This window comes from Watersipora subatra, chromosome 4 (genome assembly GCF_963576615.1).
Source record: "Watersipora subatra chromosome 4, tzWatSuba1.1, whole genome shotgun sequence".
NCBI lineage: Eukaryota > Metazoa > Bryozoa > Gymnolaemata > Cheilostomatida > Watersiporidae > Watersipora > Watersipora subatra.
The window spans coordinates 9318332-9337573 of record NC_088711.1 but is presented as its reverse complement, the minus strand read 5'-3'; the positions used below and the strand labels follow the sequence as shown (position 1 = coordinate 9337573).

Here is a 19242-nt window from a genome sequence, read left to right as displayed (position 1 = left end):
AGTGAGGGTATACTAGGTCTACACTAAACATAAGTGTATAGTGAGGTTATACTAGGTCTATACTAAACATAAGTATATAGTGAGGTTATACTAGGTCTATACTAAATATAAGTATATAGTGAGGTTATACTAGGTCTATACTAAACATAAGTATATAGTGAGGTTATACTAGGTCTACACTAAACATAAGTATATAGTGAGGTTATACTAGGTCTATACTAAATATAAGTATATAGTGAGGTTATACTAGGTCTATACTAAATATAAGTATATAGTGAGGTTGTACTAGGTCTATACTAAACATAAGTATATAGTGAGGTTATACTAGGTCTATACTAAACATAAGTATATAGTGAGGTTATACTAGGTCTATACTAAACATAAGTATATAGTGAGGGTATACTAGGTCTACGCTAAACATAAGTATATAGTGAGGTTATACTAGGTCTATACTAAACATAAGTATATAGTGAGGTTATACTAGGTCTATTCTAAACATAAGTAGATAGTGAGGTTATACTAGGTCTATACTAAACATAAGTATATAGTGAGGTTATACTAGGTCTATACTAAACATAAGTATATAGTGAGGTTATACTAGGTCTATATTAAACATAAGTGTATAGTGAGGTTATACTAGGTTTATACTAAACATAAGTATATAGTGAGGTTATACTAGGTCTATACTAAATATAAGTATATAGTGAGGTTATACTAGGTCTATACTAAACATAAGTATATAGTGAGGTTATACTAGGTCTACACTAAACATAAGTATATAGTGAGGTTATACTAGGTCTATACTAAATATAAGTATATAGTGAGGTTATACTAGGTCTATACTAAGCATAAGTATATAGTGAGGTTGTACTAGGTCTTTACTAAACATAAGTATATAGTGAGGTTATACTAGGTCTATACTAAACATAAGTATATAGTGAGGGTATACTAGGTCTACACTAAACATAAGTATATAGTGAGGTTGTACTAGGTCTATACTAAACATAAGTATATAGTGAGGTTATACTAGGTCTATACTAAGCATAAGTATATAGTGAGGTTATACTAGGTCTATACTAAACATAAGTATATAGTGAGGTTATACTAGGTCTATACTAAACATAAGTATATAGTGAGGTTATACTAGGTCTATACTAAACATAAGTATATAGTGAGGTTATACTAGGTCTATATTAAACATAAGTGTATAGTGAGGTTATACTAGGTCTATACTAAATATAAGTATATAGTGAGGTTATACTAGGTCTATACTAAACATAAGTATATAGTGAGGTTATTCTAGGTCTATACTAAACATAAGTATATAGTGAGGTTATACTAGGTCTATACTAAATATAAGTATATAGTGAGGTTATACTAGGTCTATACTAAACATAAGTATATAGTGAGGTTATACTAGGTCTATACTAAACATAAGTATATAGTGAGGTTATACTAGGTCTACGCTAAACATAAGTATATAGTGAGGTTATACTAAGTTTATATCAAACATCATGTATTTTAAATGCACTCCAGTTATATAACCAATATAAGTGTCTAGTAGTATATTTCTATTAACAGAATTTACTGTGGTCATGTACCAAAAATCTATTGTCAGTTCATATTCAAAAGCGAAAATACAATCTCTTAGCTGGTGATTGAGGTCAGAGGTGGAAACATGAGTTGTAAGGGTATACACTGTACGCTGTACTAGATTCTTATCTCTATCCATCTTTCAAGTACCTTGCTGTTAGCTGTTGATGTTGATTGTAAGAGTCACTCCTCTTCTTTATAGCACCTAAAGAGAAGACATCATGGCAAAATTAACATTGCCCTCTCCGTGATCTCATTCAATCCGAGGCAGAAGAAGATAGATATTGATGCTGATGATTTTGTCTGTCATATTAGAGTGAGTTCATAAACCTTGTTTCTTCAAGTTCCTAATGATCGCAGCAGCAGCCAAAAAATTTTCCAAATGCCATGTTTAGGTCAGAGATCTTGCCAACAGTAAAGCGGTGTACACTTGGAAGGTTAGCATGGTTCGGTGCACGCATCTGTCTCAGACCAGCATCGGTCACTAGCCTTGACTTTGACGTCTTTTCATACAGTAAATTACATCTGATCAAACAAATTATTCTGATGGTTGCTAACATATGACGTCGGGAGATCTCGAGCCAGCCACAGATGTTATACCTATGTATACCGTACTATTAGACAGAGTGCTGTCTTGTAGTTATGAGGGTCTCCGCTGACGTTTGTCACTACTTTATTTATGGCTATTCGCATCACTAGGCTTATGAACCAGATATGCCTAACGTATTGCTTGCGCAATTTTTAAACAGGGTAGTCATCGAACCATATGGGAAGTTCAAGATTCCCTAATGAATTTCACGCTTTGAAGCCTTTGCACGAGATAATTCGGGGAGTTCTTTTCCCACCTGATGCTACACCCGAGTAAATTTGCCTGCGTAATTTCGCTTTGTTTTTCTGTACTTTTGGGTTACGTAGGGTTATGAAAAGTTGGTCGCTTTGTGCGTAATACATTTTCAGTATAGCTAGGAAGTTTCAAGTCAATTGGATCGTTCGTTTTTGAGATATCATCGAAATATTGAGGACATTTCTAACCGACTCAGAAATGAAAATGGCTGCTGACAGAACATTGGTTTCTGTCAACACATTGATTGAAATTCTTAGTAAAGAATGTTGAAAAATATACAAAGCTAGAAAGCTTCACCTCAGTACCAAGAGCTTCTCATTAAAACTATTTATTTTTCTATTCATAACAAATATACACACACTATTAGACTGTTTATTATTGTTATGCACAGTCTGATAGAGTGTCTGATAGTTATTTCTGGTATTTCAGACGGTTCTTCAATTACCTCTGAAACATTGCTTTTTCGAACAAAACAACTATAACAAACTATATGTTCTATTTAATTTCCGTTTTTATCTTTGAGTTCTATAAGCTTGGAGCTTCAGAATGATGTTCAGTTCAGAAGGAATTGTGCTATTCTAAGTGCTTTCACAGTTGATGGAAATTTGGTAATATGGTCTAAGTCCTTCATCCGAGACTCTAGGATCAGGTGTTCACCTTCTATATACATGCAGAAGACTAGGCATGAAAGTGTTTATGAATTCCTGTATATCATATCGTTAGTATGCTCGCATCTACTAGTCTTTGTTGGTGTCACACACTGATTACGACAAAGGTCTGCAAAAAGATTGTTTTGACATTCTCCAATACAAGACTTAAATTTCCATCCATTACATGGCTCTACAGCCAAAGTTGTTTTCACCATGTGATGAACAAAGTATGTGAATTTGAAGAGGTTAGTAGAAATAAAAATGAGGTGAAACAATATAGAAATAATGAAATAAATTATCTAAGCTAGTTTAAACTGCACTTTGTCTACATTAGTGTAAGTTAGCCTACATATCTTTATCACCTCAGGTGTAATAACCTAGTGTTTAGTAAGGAGTTACAGTAGGTTGTTTGGCTATAAAGTCTGTTAGACAAATTAGCTTAATGTCATACCTCGACACGCGAGATAAGGGAGATATTAGCAGCGTTTTTGAGCAAGTTTGTTCTTTGAAATGCGAGTAATCCTTGAGATAGGAGCATACGAGCCGGTTCTCGATGGTCACTATATGCCCAAGTATGCGGCTGGCTGCTTTCGATGACGGAATCGCTCAGCCTCTTTCTTTGAATCAATTTGAAAATGTTTTAAACGGTTAGCTAAAAGTTATAGTGAACACGAGGCAGAACGCAAAACCAGAAACAGATTATAACAGATTAAGATGACAAAATTAAAGGAAGTCTAGTAAAAGATTAAAACTTAGCTTCAAGTATGTATCTAGAAAGCTAAATTCATTTAAGTTCTATTTAAAGTATATAGTGAGATTGTACATACACCTCAAGTTTAAAGTTTTTATTATATAGCGTCCCAAAATTTTAGTGTGCTGCCGCGTTGCTGTCAAGTCTCTCATACCGCCGTTAGCCACTTGTTTGTCTCTAAGGTAGAACCTTACAGTAGTGTACATAGTAACTTTATATTTTATTGCAGATTTTAACAACTAAATAGGTATTTGTTACTTTATTAACGTATGCACTAAATTACAACAGTTGAAAACACGTAGTATGATAACGGATTAATTTGTATTTAGTTACTTTACATAGGAAATAGTGCTTTGGGACACGATTAAATTGACATACGAGCTCAGTCCCAGAACGCATTAAGCTTGTATGTCGAGGTATGACTATATCTTTTGACGTGAATATCGTGTCAACATACTAAGCAAGTTTTCAAAACAAAATAACTTTCCATGTGGAAGTCTGGCTGTTACAGATAAACGCGACACTGATGTATGGTAAATGATCTGTGCACCACTTTATAGTTCTATCAAAGTAAATTGCTGTTAGAAAGTCGTAATCTTTCTATCTCATCTCGGCGGCTGTAATTCAGTGTCCTTTATGGAAAGGGTGTTGTTGAGAGAGCAGATTGTTGAATAATCACACAGGTCTGCAAGGCGTCGGAACATTTTCTAGGATATGTTAATCATCTCTTTACTTTATGCCAAACTCTAGAAAGTGTCTCGTGTTGACCTCGTATCTGAGAGTAGCATTATGTTAGATCTAAGTTCGTTGTTGTTGGGGTGTGAACCCACGTCTCCTCAACTAGTCATGTGACACTACTAAAAGTTAGATTCGAACCATGATTTGAATTTGAACCATTTGACATGAGCCACACATCGTTTCAGCCTTCAGTTTTCTGTGCTGGTTTGTATGGCTAAAGCCTGTTTCTGTCATATTCTGAAAATAATATAATACTGTGTCACATCGATATGATATGTTTGCTTTCCATAGTCTCAGTGTCATGCAGTATTTCTATTTTTACTAGACCAAAAACCAAAAGTGGTTTGATGAGTGGATACAGAATTTACGAAATCATCGCCTCTTTCGTCAGAATGAACTCAACTACGGGACTGATCACAAGCCATTGATGACTCGAGTTAAAGCGGAGGAAGAGAGCTCAGCCTCTGGCACCCACTCCATCACGACTGGTAGGGTTTCATCCTTTAGTTAGCCATAATTCATATCTAAAACTTCCTCATTCGTGTTTTAAATTTAAGAAAAGTGCATTTCTCTGCCATTTCACACATTTGTGCAGCTGCTCATGGGTCTTCACACCGCTATACCAGATAATTGAAAAAATCTATAAACGTAATTTTGCTACTGTGAGATACCTTCAGAAGCGGTTGAGTTAAAAGTCTGATTTAATAAGGATGAAGGAAATAGAGAGACCTGCCAGCAGTAAGTGACAACTGGGAGAAGTTTCTAGAATTATCCGTGGTGTTCTTTTTTTTCTTTTACAGGATACTTGGCTATACATAGACTTATTTGAAGTACTCATAAACGGATGAGTCAATGTTTTTAAATTTTAGGCAAAGACTATCTTACTGTTGGTATGGATTGCATTGTTGTTGTCTTGTTGATGTACGTAACTATTCCTTTCTAGTGTGCAGATGTTGAGGAGTTGCATACCCTGACTAAGAAACGTTTGAACTAGATTACTATTGGAATATTGATTGGGATAGGCATTAACATCAGTTTGGGTAACTGATATAATAGGACATAATGAGCTCGGAAGCTTGAAATTGAAAATTATCATCACTTTTATCTCAACAATTATCTTCTCTTTCATCTCAGCATCTGCCTTCTCTTTGACCCCAGCCGTCATTGAAAAAGGAGCCTACAGTCGGTTGCCTGTGGTTTCCTGAGCTTGCCCAATGCTTGTCTTTAAGTATATTTTGTTAATCATTCAATTTGAGCTTCCAGTGAACATGTCATGATTACCCCTATTGATCCATGTGCATCATGTTTGTGTTTTGAAGTTAATGTTTGTGTTTTGAAATATTAAAACAACCTCAAATAATAACAGTACACTTGTTCAACGTTAACCTCAGCATATGTAACAGTTAGGCGGGGAGGCATCAAATTATAGGACAACTAGTAACTGTATTTACAGCTTATGTTCATTGCTTGATAATTAACCTGGAGTTATCCCACCTTGTCTTGTTCATGATTGCTGGTCAGTTGTATAGCGTTGTGTATCTAGTTGTCTATGCGTATCCTTAATGGCTTTGAATATGCATTTCGCATTACAGTAAGATCTTTGGCCTATTATTCTCAGGCTTCTACTGATTCTGACTTTGGCATCACTAATTTTATAAATACGGATCAGAGGCCAACATTTTTTTAATATAGCTATTCTTTTCTACATGCGCTTGCTATTACAGTGCACCCTCAGCATATGATTACCCTGATATACGATTTTTTCACCTTACGAATTTGAACATGATGATTTTTTCACCTCACCATATGAATCTTATTTCGAAATACAAGTTCAACAAAATTTTTGCCTGAGTTCAAATTTGGCAGCCTGTGTGCTTATTACGTACGTCAAAATAACAAAGACGTCGAAATGCTGCTTGCCGAAAGCATTTCAAAACTCGCAAAAACGACACGATGACCGATTTCTCTCAGTTTAGCAATTCTCGTGTGTAAAACGGTAATATTTTCCCTTTAAAACCAGTAGAAAAGTTGGAGTTGCAATCCCTGCAAACTGAAGGTCAGTGGTTGATAACTTCCCTTAACCGGCTAACAAAAATCCATATCATTACGAAAACAGCATCGTTCGGGCTTTCTTGTCTAATTAGGTTAAAAATATTCTCATGTGATTGGCTAAAATTAGTGTATATTGAAAATGAAGCCAGAAACTAATAGATGGTTAAACTTTAATGATAAAAAGTTGAAATGCAGTAAAATAGTGAATGATTTTGGTGATTTTCACCAGGGAATGTTTGCATTATATAATTACTATGGTTTCTATACCCCCATACGATTTTTTCAACGGTACCAACCCTGGAACGAATTAAAATTGTATCTTGAGGGTGCACTGTATGTATCTTCTCTGTGTTGGAGTTGTCATTTCTAATCACTATACTCTAAGGGTAATCTGATTATCCTAGCTCATTGAGCTGGCAGGAATTATTAGTATTGATCAAACCATAGAAGCTCGCCACAATCTCTTATTTATTGTACAAATTACCGTGATAATTCATAGTAATTTTATTCTACTAACCTTAAAGCTGCTGTAAGAGGGTGTTGTAACGTCAGTGTAATTCCTTTTACCATAAGACTTTGTTTCTGTTTCATACCAAATCATTTACTCTATTCATATGTTGAAGGAATCTTTACATTTTAGGTAGGTGAGCATTCATCCAGTGATGTTACGCTCGCCATCAGCAGCATGGTTAATAAATGACTATGTTTGCTCTGTTTTGAGATCATTCCATTGGATTCTCTGATTTTGACTTGATATCTTTATTTCTTTTCCTTGTACGTGTTGCTTGTAGGAACCCCATTTGTGAGCAATGAAAATTTGAAGAGAATGCGCGCTGGCTCTCTTCGGGGTAACTCTATGCAGAGTCAGGGAAAGGTGCTTGCTTGGCTAATCGACAATGACAGCAGCGAACAGTGCGAGAAAGGTGACACGTATCTGCTGCCTACTTTTCTATCATTGTTTCGAAGTTCTCAAAACGACCTTTGTTTCATATTTTTCAGTAACTGATACTTGATATCTTTTGTCCAGGATGGGAACCCTTCAGAATTGTGACGCCTGGTAGTAATAGAGGGGCACCTTCTTTACAATTATTACAAATTACGATTCCTAAATCCTATTTCATTTGTGTGTGATCTTAAAGATTTATTAAGATAAATTCACCGCATTTTACTGCATAGCAATAAGTGGATCATGTAGGTTTGTATTACTCTAAGCTTTGCTGCAATAAATTGTATATCTTGCAACACGATTAATGCAACTGCATATACTTACAGACCTAAGTAAGATACAAGAGGAAGTAGCTGAACTGGAGTCCACCATAGAACGTTTAGAAGTTAACTTACCCCTTGCCTTCCATTCCTCGGTAAGTGGTGCATCTCCGCCGCCCAAAACTTCAGACTCAAATTTGTTGTTACGTCATCTGGTTCAGTTTTTATGTGGCTGATGGAACAAAGATGATAGACCAATGGAGAGTGGTGTTAGAACAAAGATAGTAGACCAATGGAGAGTGGTGTTAGAACAAAGATGATAGACCAATGGAGAGTGTTATTAGAACAAAGATTAATGACCAATTGAAAGTGGTGTTAGAGCAGGGATGTTAGACCAATGAAGAGCGGTGTACTATTGCCAAACCAGTCACATCAGGTGTCATGCCCAGGAAGTGCACAATAATATGAAGGGTATTTGTAGATATATTGTCTATCCATGGATAAATTATTAGCTAAACAAATGACTCAATAAGATCAGTACATGCACTCACGTATGCACTCACATGTATGCACACACATGTATGCACTCACACGTATGCACTCATACGTATGCACTCATACGTATGCGCTCACACGTATGCGCTCACATGTATGCGCTCACACGTATGCGCTCACACGTATGCGCTCATACGTATGCGCTCACACGTATGCGCACACACGTATGCACTCACATGTATGCACTCACACGTATGCACTCACATGTATGCGCTCACACGTATGCGCTCACACGTATGCGCTCACACGTATGCGCTCACACGTATGCGCTCACACGGATAGGCTCACACGTATGCGCTCACACATGCGCTCTCACGTATGCGCTCACACGTATGCACACACATATGCACACACACGTATGCACTCACACATCCACACACACACGTATGCACACACACGTATGCACTCACACATCCACACACACACGTATGCACACACACGTATGCACTCACACATGCACACACACACACACATCTGCACTCACATGTATGCACTCACATGTATGCACACACACACACATATGCGCTCACATGTATCATGATATTCTTGCAATGTTACAATTATTCATAAAAACCTCATCTTGTCTAAACAATCGCCCAAAGTTAGCACATTTGTTTTGTCTTTTGTCATGCGCTTCTATTAGCACAGCGTCAGGTTTCACCAAATAAATATGTGTGAATCTATCAGTATGTGTGAAAGAACAAAGGTTTTAATAATAAAATTAATAAATAAATTTATAACATTATAGAACATAATATTTAGCTACATTATTGTAACAAAATGTTGTTCCTTAGAGATAATCATCACCCAGTGTTACTCAACTGCAAACCACTTCAGCAGTTATGTTCAAATATCAAGTTTGCGATCAACGACTTATTAAAGTTTCAAAGGCCCTCCTCTCTTCACCTACCCCCCCCCCCACTCTATAAGCCCCGGGTATCAGAAAACGCTAGCAAAAGTTTTGCCTGTAGAACAGCCTTTACAAGTGAGTGAAATATTTGTATAAGATGGGCAACACCTCTACCCAGCCCATCAGTTCAAGCTGACCACAAGCCTCAGTTAATGTTAATATTAAGCATATTCATACAAGGGTGTGCTTACATTGACAGCAGACAAATCTTACGTTCTTTATTTCACATTAATACTATTAATACTTGGCAGTCTCAAGCGCTGTGGGAGATTCTCGGGTGTGCCAATAAAGCACAGAGAATTAGTATATGCACAATAATTTTATAATATTCGGAGGCGAATGAATGGAGCAGGTGGTAGCATGCTGGGCGGTGTTGCTAAATCTTGAGGGTTCGAATCCCGTATGTTGTAATATTCTTTCTCAATCTCCAATTGCGTCTTTGGACAGAAAAATATGACTCTTATTATTGTAAAGGCTAATATGCTGGCAGTCCCTTGCACCACGAGAGCTCATCATATGTAATAACTATGTGCATAATTATTCCAAAATGTGGCAAGGTGGTTGTGTGATGCAGTGTTAGTGTGTTGGTCCACCTATCCAAGTTTCATTGTTATGTAATGCATTTTTTCTATCGCTTTAACCCTGGCTTTGGACATACAGACTGATTTTAGTAAAGACTAGTTGAATACCCTGCGTTGCCTGTGTAATAAAGTATTTGCCCAATTAATTTGAGTAACTTGAAGGTTGACTTGCAACAAAATTCACATTACAGTCATTTGATATAAAAAGATTCACCATGTCTTACTCTGTTGTGTTGTAGGTGCAAATATATGGAAATGTGATTACAAGCTCGTAAAAGCTAAAAAACGAACAGAAAATCGCAGCCACACGAGACCGCCGTAGTTTGGATTCTCTTTCCAAAACGGCTCAAATGTGATGTAGTTGTGAGAGATGGTTTCTGTTTACACTTTCATGCAACCTTATTCGTCGAAATATTTTTACAAATACAATTCACGCATTCAATAAGCCATGTCTATTGTTCTTACGCGTCTGTTTTATCGTCATCGTAATGCTGTCACTTTTAGCAGTGATATCCTATAACTTACCGTAATTTTTTAGCCTTAGTTTGAAGGAGTACATATTATTGTCTGATAATCATGACGAGCCTGTTGGTCACCTGAGATAATCGAAAAGTGCTGCAAAAATTATTTGTGAAGTATTGGGTCACGTGATCAGATTACGACTTGACAATTGAATAATGCCGAAACAAAACTGTAAAGTAGCGAGCATCCATGTTTGATACGGGGTCTTCGGTAAAACCCGGAGTGTTTGTCATAAACTAGTGCTACGATAAGTTTTACATTGAGCTTTTTATTGGCCTTTCAATTCGTGTGAGAACATCACGTGACAAGACACTAACCAAATTTCATGACTACGTCATCGAAATAAAGAGATTCCAATCTACGGCGGCTTTTCGTTTTTGAGCTTTTAAGAGCTTGTAATCACATTTCCACATATTTCGCACCTACAACACAACAGAGTAAAACATGGTGAATCTTTTGATATCAAATAACTGTAATGTGAATTTTATTGCAAGTCAACCTTTAAGCTTGTAAAGCTAGTAATTTACCATGATAAGTGCTGTGTCCTCCGTTTGAAGCCAGCTTGCGTTATGTTAAGCATAATGATCTCTCATGCAATCATGAATTTAAAGCGTGCTAGTGTTTTTGCAAGGATGCATAGGTATGTGCCCTGTTATTCCATAGCATGACAAGAACAGCATAGTGTAGTGTGTTAGCTCGCCGGTCTGAAGACCTAGAGGTTCCGAATTCAAATCCAGTGTGAAGCGGATTTTTCATTCCTAAAACGTTGTTGCTATAACTGGGTAGACGAGCGACAGACAATTACTGAGATTTATTCATATATGTATATAAATTATGCAATATTTAAATAATTGTTTGGCTGTTCACTGTTTGATGTATTGCACTCTTTGTGTCATGTAAACGTCAGTTTACGCTCTGCTGACGGAGGAGTTCTAGAGCCCAGCTATGGCTATTGAGACTTCTTTCATCTCATCATCTTTACCTAAGCATATGCACTATCTATCAATCGGGCTTCTTATGATGTTTTTAACTTGTTAACAATTTGCGTTGTAGGAGTTGTCTCCTCAGATTACCACTGAGACACACAAGCGAGGATCTATTAGTAAAATCTTATCATTTAAATCAACCCATAAGCGGGAACGCAAGCTAATAGAAACGGTAAGGAAGGCCTGCCTAGTTTTAGTCCTTGTTTGTGTTTAAAAGCTGGACTATACGTTATAGCCCGTATACCTTATTGTAATATGAGTTTAGAGGCTGGACTGTACCTAGTGCCTGTGTCTTAGTTGTAGCATGTGTTTAGAGTCTAGTACCTCATAGCCTATGTATTACGGGCAGTATGGGTTTAGAGGGTGGACGGTGCTGGTAACTTGTCCGTGTGCGTAGCAATTCAGAGGCTATGTTATTCGCTGGATGCATAATTTATCATACCTTGGCCCTATCATCTCTGTATTATTTTGCAAAAGCATGACAGAGAATTTACTTGAAGAAGTGATTGTGGTTTAGATGGTTGCTTGTTTATCAAGTATTTGGAAGTGATTGTTTACTTTATTCCTGAAATAGGAAAATCAATTTCGGCCGACTACATATTTGCCTTGATCAGCAGTTTGTGTGACCAAAGAGATTTTCAGATTTAAATGATTTGAAAAAGATTTATCCTTAAGAGTTATTATTTGATGTTTGTCTTCGCTTCCCAATATATAGTTAGTTGCTGCTCTACTCTCTCAATAGCTAACATGTTACTAATGCAGACGAGTCCGATGGAAGAGTCGGTATGTATACAACACTCTTGTGTGGCTTAAGAGTTGCTCACTCATATCGTTTCTACCAATCCTCAGGCCTCGCTCTCATTTTATGTTGTATCCAAGCGCTCTTCTCTGCAGATCTTGGTATTAATCGATCCAGCCGAGTCAGCGCTTGTGCTGCCGGGAGAAAACTTGTCAAACAATGAAGTTGTTCCAATCAAGAGACATTCTCACTGTAGGCTCAAGATTTATTGCGCAGCCAAAAGGGTACAAGGAACCGCAATGGCTTTTATGAACCTTTTTTTTAAGTGAGCCCCGAGGATGAAAAAATCAATTTTATGTCTCACGTCTCATACGGTTTTTGCTGCATTCATTTAGTTGAAAAACTTCAATATTGAGTTCTAAATCTAAAAGACAAACTCGATTATAGTGAAAGCCCTGGCTCTATGCTCACTGTTGGTTTGCATAACGTCTCGGAACAAAGCTACATTTCAATCTTTTTCTTCTTTATAAAAATCTCAATGTTGTTTTATCAAAATAATTTATAAAGCATTTCTAGCAACTTGAGGCTCGGGTGTTAACTTGGCTCAGGTGTTTGTCCAGGTGAACCGCTTATTGAAAACTTGTGTACGAGCGCTTGTCACTGTCTGTTACGTATTGGTTAGGTATTGAAAAAAAGTACAGATTGAAAAATCGATTTAAATCATATCACAAATTGCTTAAAAGATAACCTACTAACTTCTGTTGTACATCCATACAGACATTGGATGAATGTATCCGAGAGGCCAAACTGCTTTGTAAGCTTTCTATAGCAAGTCTGAGCAGCAGCTTCATGTATAAACTGGCAGTCGTTATTCATAGTATTGAGGGAACTCTTGGTCACGCTCGCGCTGAAATTTGTGTTTTATTGCGACTTGCCCAGCCGGTTAGCCCTTAATGCTGCTATTGTGGTTCGATAAGTTTGACATGCACCAGGGTTTGTTTTACCGGTAAGTTGAAAGCTTAATCGGTTGATATATTGAAATGCTTTTGAACTGATCATGCCGCCGGTATACTAGATTACAACAATAGGTGTCGCATAACTAGCATAAATTACTTTTTTGTGTGTCCGTGTTTATAGGCTTCATTACTTGGCTGCTGTCACTCGTCACATAGAAAACATATTCTCTGGTAGGACAAAAATACTAAGAAGGGAGCAGTGTGTGAATTTGCTCTATTGTGATAGTTTGTTAGAAATACTTGCATTTCGACCAAGTGTGGCTTTCTTATTGTGTGTAATTCTTCTCTAGCTGCTGCTAATCAAACATACAAGATGTCACATACAACATGTCACACTGCACACGCCTCTTGCATATAGTCTGTTTTCTTCTGGAGACCATTTCAGTAATAGTTTTTTTACTGTTCCTGTGTAGTAACAAATTAACAAAATCGAGGTCAATTAGATTGTTTGAACTGTAGTGTTACTCAGGCTAAGAAATGCTACCAAGTTTGATACCAAATAGCAATAGCATGAATCATCAAACACTTGATCTAAATGTCAGTTGTCCTCTCTTGCATGTAACAAGCCAAGTCTCAGAAAGGGCGTGACAAATGACTCCTAGGATTATAAGAGCATCTTTAACAGTAATTAGATTGTTTGTGAGGCTATGAATGATAGAGGTTTTCTTTTTTGTTATTATTTAGGCGAATGGAAAAAACAGCTCTTCAAACCCTTCTATTTCTACAAAGTTTACATTGGGAGAGACAGAAAGGCCTGAGCGACCTAGCAGTCTCGGCTTGTATCGGGAGCCAATCCAAGAGCTTAAGCTATGTTCAGAATTTGTCAACCGAAGTCGTCAAGGTAACGCGTTCTTCTAGACGGTTTTAAAAGTCTATGAGTCTATGAGTCTAAAAGGCTACTTTTAGTCTGTGCATCCCTACATTGAGAATAATATTAGGTTTTAGTCTGTGCATCCCAACATTGAGCCAATAATATTAGGTTACAGAATGCTTCTTAGTACAAAACAAACATAATTTTCTAAACTCATCTTTTCTGTATCTGTCATTCTACTGTAATGTTCGATACACCGATACAATATTTCAGTAGCGGTAACAGTTACAGTAACAGTTGTGCATGTTTGGAATTGTCCTCTCAAGTCGAACTGCTACTTGCAAGAAGATAACTCTTGCTTTGCTTTAATAAACACGGATATTGCAGTGTACTCATTACTGAAGAACCTGAGTAAGAGAATTGGAGTCGAGAGAGATAGAATAAAACATGCTGTGCAAGATAGCTCTTTGGGGGCTGCTCACTCTCAGAACAATGAAGTCTATATATATGCATTAAAACAGGTAGGATTTCAAATTGCATGAACTGCTATTTTGCTAAAACAAAAATAATACAACCATCCTTGAAGATTTTCTGTGTCTGTTTGTTGTTCATCTCTACTTTGTTTCCTCTTTTTGCTCTGCATGCAGCTAGTTCATTCAAAATTATATATGGTGGGAAACTCCATAACCTAGCTGTCAGTTTACTCCGTGATTCATGACACCGAGGCTTTGTCCATCAAACATTTATTGTTTTTTTTTTCCACAGTGCATTCAGGAGTATTGCAAACAGAATGAAGAGCTCAAAATGCGACTCCAACAGTGTGGAGGCATGGTTGTGACTGAGAATGTAACGGAGGGCTTTAGTAAGATATCTTTGCCTCCCTCTCCTACCCAAGAAAAGGTTAGCCTTAGTTGTTTGTTTTTCTGTTTGGTTATGATCATTATCGAGCTGCAATGTTGTGCTTTTCTAAGTTATTTCTGTAAATTGTTTAAATATTTAAACTTGACCATGAACTGAATGTATTACAGTTCAACTGATTCAGCTTATTCTAGCGTTTTATCGGTCTGCAACTTTTTTTCATTAATTAGACTTATTAAAGCCTTTTTTACGTCAGTCTTTGGCAACTTTTTTTCAATATTCATGTAAGTATTATTGCTATGGATTTATCGATGCTTCCAATCTATGAGAATGTTTTATTGTTTATTACTCGCTGCTCTCAGACTAGTCAGCACTTTTGTTCCTAGCGAAACTCTCTTCTTCGAAGCAATGTAAACCGCTCACACTCCCTGAGCAGTAAAGCCAGTGACATGTTTTATGATGCTGAGGAAGGAACGAATGATGACGCCGCATCTACAGTTGTAAGTTGTAATATAATATCAGAGGTTTGTGTGGAAGGTGAAGTTAGGGAGCTCAGTGTGTGCTTGATAGTCTCTTTGTATCGAAACACTCTTGGTTTTCTTGCCTTTGTTTCCTGAGTAAGATAAACAATGAATTTATGCTTTTTATGCTGTATTTCCCATACACTTTTCTCTAGTTTCCTATCTTTACAATCTCTCACCTGTTTCTTTCACTCTTATTTACAATTTTTCTCCTCTCCAATCTCTCACTTTTAAAATCTCTTCTCTCTCAAACTCTCTCTTTTTACAATCGCTTTTCTCTCTCTTGTACTCCCTCTCTCTTCGTTACGATCTTCCTTCTCACTTGCACTCATGCTCTTTCTACCATCGTCTGTCCACTCCACACTCTCCTCTCTCTTTTTTCTCATCTTGTCTCTCCGCACTCATCCCCCTTTATACTTTTGTTTCAGAGTTCTGACTCGTCGAGCAGTAGTTTCTCTGACCATGAGGTAGAGACAGGCATGTCAGAGGAAATGGGTAAGTAGTATTGGCAGCAGTTTTATAACCTATAACCTAAGAATGAGCACATTGTGAGTAGACTATGAGTAGATGTCCTAGTTACAGTGGTGCATTCGGATTCATCTCTTAGCTTGACTAGTCACAACTACAGATGACTCTGTTCTATATTAGTTAATTTCTAGTTCATCCTGCATGTACCTGGACAGTTCTTCAGTTTTTAAGACTTTTACTTTTCTAACGAGTTGATTAATAATGCTGGTCAAACATTCATTTTTGTAGTAATAGATGATAGAGAGAGCTTGCTTTCCGACATGTATCATACGGGACGGAGGTCAACCCTCCCTGCACCTATGTCGTTGAATGATTCTGGGCTGTTCTCAATATTATCCAAGAACATAGGAAAGGATCTAACACGAATATCTATGCCTGTCACGCTGAATGAGCCTCTCAACACCTTGCAGGTAACCAACATTGTTTTCAGTCCATTATTGTTGTAGGCCAAATGGGCTGGTGAGTTGTCTTCTCTAGCCCTATTGTAGAACACGCGTACTAACTTCAACACCGTTAACCTACACAACTAACCTCTGAAAAATAAGCAAGTTTAATCACTTCAAATCAAGGATCAAGCAACACCTCCTCGATCCACTTGAATAGTCATAGTGTATTTTTTCATCAAAATGAATTATCTAACTCAGACATATCCAAAGTCCGGCCCGCGGGCCAAATGCGGCCCAGGGTCAATTTTCATCAGGCTTGCAACTTCTGTCATAAAATCAATAACGTCTGGCCCGCCTGTAAAATTAACCCTTTGAACCCTAACGGCCGATTTTCTAGCATTGCGTAGGGTGTGTCAAAATCCCTAACGGCTGGAATTCTGGCATTCACATGGCTTTGTTTACAAAAGCAGTTTTTAAGTAACAGCATAAACCAATCAGATTAATTCTTGCACAGGATGTTTGACCAGAAATGTCTCATCCATTTGTAACAGTTTTCAAATATCTTCCCTTCCTTTGATTTAATACGAATTTTATTAGAACGGTATCGCGAAAAAATTTGATACGACTCATTCGTTGGTAGGTCATAAATGATTGTGATGCAAATAAAGAATTTTATGATACTAGCTATAATTTTCCAGTATATTTTGAGTCATGAAATGATGATGAACATGTGCTCAATGGGTAGGATGCTACTGTAAATGTTTTTACGAGTTTTCAAAATCGTTCGAACTTTTATAGTGTTGGGCCCAAATAATGGTGACGCACTGTTTTTTTCTGTTTGATGACGTTTGCTGTGGGTTGCTTGACCATTTTACTAATGTTTTACCAAATATCATTGCATTATGATCATGTTTAGGTTATATTAAATAAAATTTAAAAACTTAGGATCGTGGGACAGATTGCTTAGGGTTACTGACACCACTGACAAAAACGACCACGGTTCAAAAGGTTAATAAATTGGGCAGAAGCGCTGTTACCTGCGTGTTAAACATTTAAAAATTCAATCAACATTTATAGTTACTGTCATATTTTAAATGAGCCCTGCACTTGTTGATATGCCTAGTACTTGTTCATTTTTCTGTAATTGTGTTTAACAATTCTATAAATATTAAACAGTCATAGTGAGATATTGTTTCACGTTTCAAATCTAATTTGTACCCAAGAATACTATTACTTCTTTTCAACTGTTACAAAAAAGTTAGTGTTAAAAAATTGAAGTCTAGTTATTGTTAAATTTCAATTATAATGTCAATGCAATTTTGATATGCATGTTTCAAATGAACCAAAACACATGCTCAAGATAGCTGAAATTAAAATAAAAAAGCAAATATGAAACACAGATTGGCTCGGTAAAATTTATTTAAATTAATTGCTGTTATAGGTAAAAAAATGCCCGCCAAGGTTGGCCCCCTAAATTTTTAATACGTCAAGTCTGGCCCCCTTTGCAAAAAGTTTGGACACCCCTGATCTAACTACTAACCAGGGCCCAGCACCATGGCCAGCTATGCTACTGTTTGTGTGGATCCTCCTTACACCTACCTTTTTTCTATTTCTCACTGTTCTGTACTTTTTTTAGTGAAATAAAACAAGCTTTCCTGTTTATCGTATGATTTAAGTTAGTGATTAGCGGTATTCATTGTTTACAGGTTTCATGCCTTATCCTGTCATGGCAGCTAAGATAAATACAAGTGCTGCCTCATCGGCTGCTTAGCTGCTATTATTGTTTAATGTGTTTATTTTTTACCGCTTCAAATGAAAGCACACATTCAGCTGTTAGAAAGGACATGAATGTAATTCTAAGGAGTGTACAGCTAGTTTTGTAAATCACACACCTTTAACTCGCTAATGATAAATATGTTACAGCATTAGGACTGCAGTAGAGGTCATTGCTTATCTCACTCTGCAAAAGTTGATTAGTGTTTATTACAATTAGTGTTCAGTGCGTCTTGTTTATGAAAGTAATCGCATTTGCTAAACTAGTTAGTAAGTGATTTCATTAAAATTTTACTGATATTCTCTCTGATGATTATCATATGTAGTATTTGCGCTGTTCGCTGATACGTTGTAGGTTTACAGAATCAGAAACAAGCAACTGACATTTTTAAAATTTTGTTACGTTTTTAGAAAATAACATTCAAAGCAATTAAGGATAAAGACATTCATAAGATTTTTTGAAATGTGAAGAGCTAGGTTTCACATTTCACACGGTTTCACATTTCACACGGTTTCACATTTCACACGGTTTCACATTTCACATGGTTTCACATTTCACACGGTTTCACATTTCACATGGTTTCACATTTCACATGGTTTCAAAGCATTTCAAATAAATAGAAAAGTTCATTAGAATTTGTGTTCATTGAATTTGAGCAAAGATTATAAAACATTTATGCATTTACTCTTCTACACTATACAATCTGAATGTTGCTCCAGCAATTCAAAAGAGTTCCAAAAATTTAGTAGCGTTATTTTTACAGATATAAAAGTTGTGTAGCTAATTTTTTAAATGTCACATGTACACATGCAAGACATATACGCTGTACTTATACATACAGCGCATATACACTATACTTACACATAAATATTGTTTTTGTTAGCATCATTACATTATTATTTGTTCAATGTCAGTAGCATTAGCACGAGTTTGCTACAATATCATTTATAATGATAGTTTATTTGTAACACTTGATAAATTAACAATAAGTGTGAAATCCTTGCGTGTTCGCTAGAAGCTTTAAAATCTGCACAAATTGAGTCACGGAAATAAGAAAAATAGGCCATGACGAGATAAAAATAATAATATTGTAATCAATGGTGAACATATAAAATAGTTAAACTTAATAAGTTTAATGCGTAGTATCACAATTCCAATATCAGAATTAATATCATCGCATCACATAGTCTAGCCATAGAAGTATTTTAAGTGCGATGCTTT

At 36.5% G+C, this 19242-nt stretch overlaps 1 protein-coding gene across 2 annotated transcripts in view; it reads left to right on the top strand.

Moving 5' to 3' along the window:
* LOC137395208 (oxysterol-binding protein-related protein 6-like) overlaps window positions 1–19242 on the top strand; it is a 39250-nt gene that overhangs the window by 9582 nt on the left and 10426 nt on the right. For both annotated transcript variants that reach the window (XM_068082050.1, XM_068082048.1), the window contains exons 4-14: window positions 1796–1909; window positions 4902–5064; window positions 7420–7551; window positions 7901–7989; window positions 11456–11560; window positions 13828–13984; window positions 14342–14475; window positions 14720–14854; window positions 15199–15312; window positions 15762–15828; window positions 16090–16271. In XM_068082050.1, the coding sequence (XP_067938151.1) occupies window positions 1796–1909; window positions 4902–5064; window positions 7420–7551; window positions 7901–7989; window positions 11456–11560; window positions 13828–13984; window positions 14342–14475; window positions 14720–14854; window positions 15199–15312; window positions 15762–15828; window positions 16090–16271 (1392 nt within the window). The remainder of the gene's footprint in view (window positions 1–1795; window positions 1910–4901; window positions 5065–7419; window positions 7552–7900; window positions 7990–11455; window positions 11561–13827; window positions 13985–14341; window positions 14476–14719; window positions 14855–15198; window positions 15313–15761; window positions 15829–16089; window positions 16272–19242) is intronic.